General features: G+C 56.7%; 1 protein-coding gene across 2 annotated transcripts in view; it reads left to right on the top strand.

The window, feature by feature from the left end:
* ABRAXAS2 (abraxas 2, BRISC complex subunit) overlaps positions 1 to 4142 on the top strand; it is a 33948-nt gene extending 29806 nt beyond the window's left edge. For both annotated transcript variants that reach the window (XM_038743722.1, XM_038743723.1), the window contains one exon: positions 2773 to 4142. In XM_038743722.1, the coding sequence (XP_038599650.1) occupies positions 2773 to 3296 (524 nt within the window). In that variant the 3' untranslated portion in view covers positions 3297 to 4142. The remainder of the gene's footprint in view (positions 1 to 2772) is intronic.
* The last annotated feature ends 3319 nt before the right edge of the window (positions 4143 to 7461 follow it).

The following is a 7461-nucleotide window of genomic DNA, read 5'->3' on the forward strand; positions in this document are numbered from 1 at the left end:
CTTACAGTCTAGAAGGGGGAGACAGACAACAAAACAAGCGCTTACTATGTGCAAAGCACTGTTCTAAGTGCTGGGGGGGATACAAGGTGATCAGGTTGTTCCACGTGGGGCTCACAGTCTTCATCCCCATTTTACAGATGAGGGAACTGAGACTCAGAGAAGTGAAGTGACTTGCCCAAGGTCCCACAGCAGACACGTGGCAGAGCCGGGATTAAAACCCATGACCTCCGACTCCCAAGCCCGGGCTCTTTCTACTGAGCCACGCTGCCTCTCTAGTGATTGGTGAAGATCATGGGTTCGAATCCCGGCTCTGCCACGTGTCTGCTGTGTGACCTTGGGCAAGTCACTTAACTTCTCTGAGCCTCGGTTCCCTCATCTGTAAAATGGGGATTGACTGTGAGCCCCACGTGGGACAACCCGATCACCTTGTATCCCCCCAGCACTTTGAACAGTGCTTTGCACGTAGTAAGCGCTTAACAAATGCCATTATTATTATTATTATTATCTTGTACATGCTCCTGGGTGGGAGTTGTGTGTGATCGTACGAGCCGAGCCGGGCTGATGATTAAGGACTAGAAATTCCTGAGTGGGAGGCAGCAGTCGCCAAACAATGAAAAGCCAGCCGTTCTGTCCCACTCACCGAGGAACCCCAGGGAGGCCAGAGAGTGAGCCGGACTGGAGGGGGAGGTGGGGTGGGGGTGGGGTGGGGGGGTGCATCAATCCATCAATCAATCAATCAACCAATCAATCTGCGCATCAGGCGGAAACTCCTCCCCCTGGGCTTCCAGGCTTTCCATCCCCTCGCCCCCTCCTACCTCACCTCCCTTCTCTCCTTCTCCAGCCCAGCCCGCACCCTCCGCTCCTCTGCCGCTAATCTCCTCACCGTACCTCGCTCTCGCCTGTCCCACCGTTGACCCCCGGCCCACGTTCTCCCCCGGGCCCGGAATGGCCTCCCTCTGCCCATCCGCCAAGCTAGCTCTCTTCCTCCCTTCAAGGCCCTGCTGAGAGCTCACCACCTCCAGGAGGCCTTCCCAGACTGAGCCCCTTCCTTCCTCTCCCCCTCGTCCCCCTCTCCATCCCCCCATCTTACCACCTTCCCTTCCCCACAGCACCTGTGTGTATGTATATATGTTTGTACATATCTATTACTCTAGTTATTTATTTTACGTGTACATATCTATTCTATTTTATTTTGTTAGTATGTTTGGTTTTGTTCTCTGTCTCCCCTTTTAGACTGTGAGCCCGCTGTTGGGTAGGGACTGTCTCTATATGTTGCCAACTTGTACTTCCCAAGCACTTAGTATGGTGCTGTGCACACAGTAAGCGCTCAATAAATATGATTGATTGATTGATTGATTGACGCCTGGTCGGGGAGAGAGCCGGGCCGGAGAAGCCTTGGGGAAGAACAGCAGGTGGGGCCGGGAGAGGCCGGCTGAATCTCTCTCTCTCCCCTCTTTGCCCCCCACCTCTCTCTTGCCCCTCACTCTCACTCCCCTTAGTCTCTCGTCCCCATTTTGTCCCCCCTCTGGCCCTCCACCCTATTCTCCCGGTCCCACTCCCAGCACCCCCGCCACCTCCTTTTTCTCTCTCATCCCCCTTCTCTCCCTTTCTCTCAACTGGTCTCCCCCTGGCCCTCCTTGTTTTCCTTCCCCAGGCTTCCCGAGGCTGACAGCTCCCTGCCCCCCCCAAATCCCGTCACTTCCCCTCCTACCCAGGACAGCCCTGCTTGCCCCCTCTGTCCTTTCTTTGAGCCTCGGGACAGCAGGCCATCCCGGGATTTTGTGCATTGCACTGGAAGCTCCCTGTGAGCCCACTGTTGGGTAGGGACCGTCTCTATACGTTGCCAACTTGTACTTCCCAAGGGCTTAGTACAGTGCTCTGCACACAGTAAGCGCTCAATAAATACGATTGAATGAATAAATGACGGGACGTGTTTAACCACCTCTGTCACATTGGATCCTCCCAAGCGCTTACTAGAGTCCACGGTACTCCATAAGCATTCATTCATTCATTGCTGTATTTATTGAGCGCTTACTGTGTGCAGAGCACTGCACTAAGCACTTGGGAAGTCCAAGTTGGCAACATATAGAGACGGTCCCTACCCAGCAGCGAGCTCAGAGTCTAGAAGGGGGAGACAGACAACAAAACAAAACATTAACAAAATGAAATAAATAGAATGAATATGTACAAGTAATATAGAGTAATAAATACGTACAAACATATATACATATGTACAGGTGCTGTGGGGCGGGTAAGGAGGGGGCTGAGTGTGGGAAGGCCGCCTGGAGGAGGTGAGCTCTCAGTAGGGCTTTGAAGGGAGGAAGAGAGCTAACTTGGCGGATGTGCGGAGGGAGGCCATTCCGGGCCCGGGGGAGGACGTGGGCCGGGGGTCGATGGCGGGACAGGCGAGAGCGAGGTACGGGGAGGAGATCAGCGGTGGAGGAGCGGAGGGTGCGGGCTGGGCTGTAGAGGGAGAGAAGGGAGGTGAGGTAGGAGGGGGCGAGGGGATGGACAGCCTGGAAGCCCAGGGTGAGGAGTTTCTGCCTGATGTGTAGGTTGATTGGAGATTTTTGAGGAAAAATCACAAGTACCATTGATCTGGCCCTCAAATCCCAAACTCAGTCCCGAGGGGCGAACCGTCAGCCGGTAAACGGCCACCTTGTCCAGCCCCACCGCCGGCTGCGGGCCGACCTCGGGGAGCGCTCGGCCTCGGGGGGCTGCGGGGACTCCCGGGCCCCACGGCGCTCTAACCTGGCTCCCCTCTCTACCTAGGATTGCAGCGAGCCACGCTCACCCGCCTGGCGGCGGCGGCGGAGCCCCCGGGGCCCGCCTTCAGGCGTTGTCCGACGGCGGACAGCCCGGGGCCCACCTTCAGGCGCCCGGCGGCCCCGTTTTCCGGGTTCGCGGGGGACGGCGGCGCCAGGGGCGACGCCGACGCTCCCGGGCCTCCTCCTCCTCCGCCTCCTCTTCCTCCTCCTCCGCCGCCGCCACCACCGTATCCAGATTTCCACCTGACCGGTCCGGAGGGCCTGCTGAGCGCTTCCCTCCTGGAGAGCAACGTGTTTATGCCTCGCCCCCAGGCCGTGGGCTCCTCCAACTACGGCTCGACGGGAGCGGGCACCCGGCCCGCCGGAGACGCGCCCGCCCCGCCGACGGCCGAATGCCAAGACAGTGACTCTGAGACCTCGCTCCGGCGCCCGGAGTCCTCCGGCGGCGAGTCCTCCCGGGCCAAGGAGCCCCGGGCGGGATCGCGTTCCGACAGGGACCCCGGGGGCCCGTCGAGAACCCAGGTTTAGGGCCGCCCGCGGGACTCTCAGCCCGGACCCGGCGCCGGGACGGCGACGGTGTCCTTGAGGCGCGGACCTGGACGGGTGTTTCCCAGAGAGACTCCGAGAGGACGGTCGTCGTGCACGGACACCGGAGAGGGCTGGCGCCGGACGGCCCGTTCCCACTCAGAGACGCGCTTCGCAGGCCTCACGGTGGGATCCTTCGGATAATCAAGTTATACTCACTCATCCTGAAGAAGTTCACGGGTGGACGGGGAGATGAAGTCCAGATGAAGCGTAGAAAGAACCTGATGATGGTTTTTCCACCCTGTTTAAGACAAATTGGAATCCCGAGACTAAAGCACAATTAGTCTGTAAACGTTCTCCGAGATCAAAACTTTACCTCTTGCACTATCATGCCTTGAAGTTTCATTTCCGGAAGAGAGGCGGGTTAGCGACAGCCTCGAAAGAAACGTTCTGCGGTGAAGCCAAAGTCACCTCTGCTAGAAAAGAGTCGGGGTCATTCCAAGGGACGCCGACTGGAACGAATCCTGCCCGCTCCTCCCGACCACCGCATGACCTTCGGACACCGAGAGCGAAGGGCCTCGTCTCGACCTCTGTCCTCGCGTAACACGTGTATCGCTTCAAACGGTCGCCTTTTTCCGCAGCAGTCCTCGTTTCCGGTCCGTCGTCATCCTCGCAGATGCCCAGCTGCCACCGAGCTCGAGGCGGGCCGTTGGGGAGCGGGTTTCGGTCGCCCAGCCCCGAGAGCACCCTCGGCCGCCGCAGACCCCCTCCGCGGGCGATCGGCCGGAGACCGCGCGGGGGATATTCGGAGGGAGGCCTTCCGGACGAGAAGGAAGTCCGTGTCGGGATTGGCGGGGTGGGGGCCGGGGGGCGGGCGGGTGCGGGGGAGGGGAAGCCGGGGAGAGGGGCGGCCAGGGCGGGAACGCTTAGAAAATCCCACCGGTCCGCGTCGGTTGAATCAAGATCTGGTGGGAATCGGGTCCGAAAGGAAAACGTTGCCATTTTAGAGAGATGAAGGGCGGTGTCTGTTGGGAAGCAACTTCCGTTTTGGTTTCATTCCCGCTCAGATGCCAATGGGGCCCAGAAGGTGGGGAAATGGCCCTTCCCCGGCGAGCCCGCGCCCCAAGAGCGCCGGGCTCTTTGGGGCCGACCCCCGTGGGGTTGGAGCGCCTTAAGAGCAGCCAGCTGCCCCAACTCGAGGGGAGCGCGCGTGGCAGCGGGCACCCGGGGGTCTCGTCCCGCCCTCCGCCAGGCAGGCCGGCTGGCCGAGGGAAGGTCTCGAACCGGCTCCCCGTGCGCCCGCGATCCCGTCCCGGTCGGCGCGCTGCCGGTCGGCTGGGCTCTGGGAAGCCCGGGAGGGAAGCCGCCCTGTTCCGTCTCGGGCTTATTCCGGCCTTCTGGGTGACGGCTTTCGACCGGTGGCTTCGCCCTTGGGGCGACAGAGAGAGAAAGAGGCCGTCGCCTGCTCTTCATTTTCTCGTGGGCAGGAAGAGATTTTTTTATTTTTATGCTGCACAAAGAATCTGCACTGTACACCGGACAGAGCGGTTAGGTGTGACAATAAAAACGTCGTATTTCATCCCGCCCGCTGCCTCGTTCTGACGTGTGTTCTGGGCAGCCTGGGGTTACGGGCAGCCGGGGGAATCTGTCGGCTGCCCCTCCCGGCATTCAGAGAGGGAGAGATGAAGCGCTTAGTATCAATCAATCAATCAATCAATCAATCGTATTTATTGAGCGCTTACTATGTGCAGAGCACTGTACTAAGCGCTTGGGAAGTACAAATTGGCAACACATAGAGACAGTCCCTACCCAACAGTGGGCTCATAGTCTAAAAGGGGGAGACAGAGAACAGAACCAAACATACCAACAAAATAAAATAAATAGGATAGAAATGTACAAGTAAAATAAATAAATAAATAGATAGATAAATAGAGTAATAAATATGTACAACCATATATACATATATACAGGCTTAGTACAGTGCTCTGCACATAGTAAGCGCTCAATAAATACGATTGATGATGATGATGATGATGCTTGGCGTGCTCAGCTTGGGGGGCTCGTGAGCAGACGGGATGTCAGCCCTGGGGGCTTATTTCTGGCTGGAGGGAGTGGGGTAGGGTGGTCACCGCCCCGAGACGCCATGGGGGTGAAGGGCTTTTGTCTACAAGAACATTGCCCATAGTAAGCGCTTAATAAATGCCATCATCATCATCAACCTGCCAGGATCCCTCCTCACCTCCCTGGGCCCAGGGAGGTCTGGGGAGGATCCCTGGTTATTAATCTCTGGGCGGGGGCCGACATCATCATCATCATCATCAATCGTATTTATTGAGCGCTTACTATGTGCAAAGCACTGTACTAAGCGCTTGGGAAGTACAAATTGGCAACATCTAGAGACAGTCCCTACCCAACAGTGGGCTCACAGTCTAAAAGGGGGAGACAGAGAACAAAACCAAACATACTAACAAAATAAAATAAATAGATATGTACAAATAAATAAATAGAGTAATAAATATGTACAAACATATATACATAATTGTCTTCCCTTCACAGGGAGTGTTTAGTGGAAAATGCCCATTTCCCCACCTTCCCCGCCCCCTCCCTCCCTCCCTGATGAGGTTCAGGAATGTCCAGCCTCCGTTGGAGTCTGACCGGTGGTGATCTGCTGGGAATCAATCAATCTTATTTATTGAGTGCTTACTGTGTGCAGAGCACTGTACTAAGCGCTTGGGAAGTACAAATTGGCAACATATAGAGACAGTCCCTACCCAACAGTGGGCTCACAGTCTAAAAGAGAACGGGTTCTTAGTGTGGGACAATCTAGAAAGCCGAGAACACCCCGCCTTCGGGCCGACGACAGCCCTTCGGCTAAACGTGGAGCCAAAGTGCCGCCCGGCGTCGGAAACCTGCGACTCGAAGGATTCTGCCACGGGGAGGTCGGACCTCCCAAACCCACCGCGGCCCACCAGCGGGCCTGACGGTCGACGGTATTTATCGAGCAAATGCCTCCAGCTCGGTGCAGAGCATGGTACTCGGCGCCTGGGAGAATATGGTGGAGCTTGTCAATCAATCAATCGTATTTATTGAGCGCTTACTGTGTGCAGAGCACTGTACTAAGCGCTTGGGAAGTACAAGTTGGCAACATCTAGAGACAGTCCCTACCCAACAGTGGGCTCACAGTCATCGTCAGCGCTGTCCTGCGTAGTTTTCCAAAGCGTCAGTCCGGCTTTCTGGAAGAAAGAGAAGAGGGGGCAAGCCTGGAAGTGCTCCTGATGTGATCACCGGATCGCCTCAGAGAAGGAGGCTGTGAAACAGGACGTCTCCTAGGTTGTCGAGGCGTCGTTTCTGCTGGGGATTCGCTGCATCGCCGCGGGAGAGTCAGCGTTGGAGAGTGGGAAGGCCGGGCGCCAGGCCGGCGACCGGCCTACGTGGCCGGGCGACTCTCCCGCTCTCCCGCTCTCTCCCGACTCTCACACTTTTAGACTGTGAGCCCACTGTTGGGTAGCGACTGTCTCTATATGTTGCCAATTTGTACTTCCCAAGCGCTTAGTACAGTGCTCTGCACATAGTAAGCGCTCAATAAATGATTGATGATGATGATGACTCTCCCGCCCACCGTTCCGGGTGGAAGAGGTTGGTTTCTGAGGGCCACCCCCGTGGCGGGAGCTTTTTTATCGGTTGAGTCTGACGGGGTTTTGGAACCCTCCAGTTCCCTTTCCGAAGGCTCCAGTCTCTCCCACGCACATCCCTGACCTCGCCCCGCTGCAAGGAATTCCGGTCAGAAGAGCCAACTGTAACAGAGAAGGCGTCCTCCTGTTCGAGCTTCCCGTTTTCTCACTCGGTCGATTGGAAGACGGTTTTCAGCTAAAACGGTCATCCCTTCAGTTGGCGGTAGTCAAACCCATCACCTCAATTTCTCAGAGTCCTCCGAGGTTTGAGAAACTCACGAAAGCGTTTTTGGTTCTGTCTCCTCTCTGCTTTCCTTCCCTTTCCGCGCTTAGAACAGTGCTCGGCGCTTTGCACATAGTAAGCGCTTAATAAATACCATTATTCATTCAATCGTATTTATTGAGCGCTTACTGTGTGCGGAGCACTGGACTAAGCGCTTGGGAAGTACACGTCGGCAACATATAAAGGCGGTTCCTACCCCACAACGGGCTCACAG

Source organism: Tachyglossus aculeatus, chromosome 3, assembly GCF_015852505.1.
Source record: "Tachyglossus aculeatus isolate mTacAcu1 chromosome 3, mTacAcu1.pri, whole genome shotgun sequence".
In the NCBI taxonomy this organism is placed as follows: domain Eukaryota; kingdom Metazoa; phylum Chordata; class Mammalia; order Monotremata; family Tachyglossidae; genus Tachyglossus; species Tachyglossus aculeatus.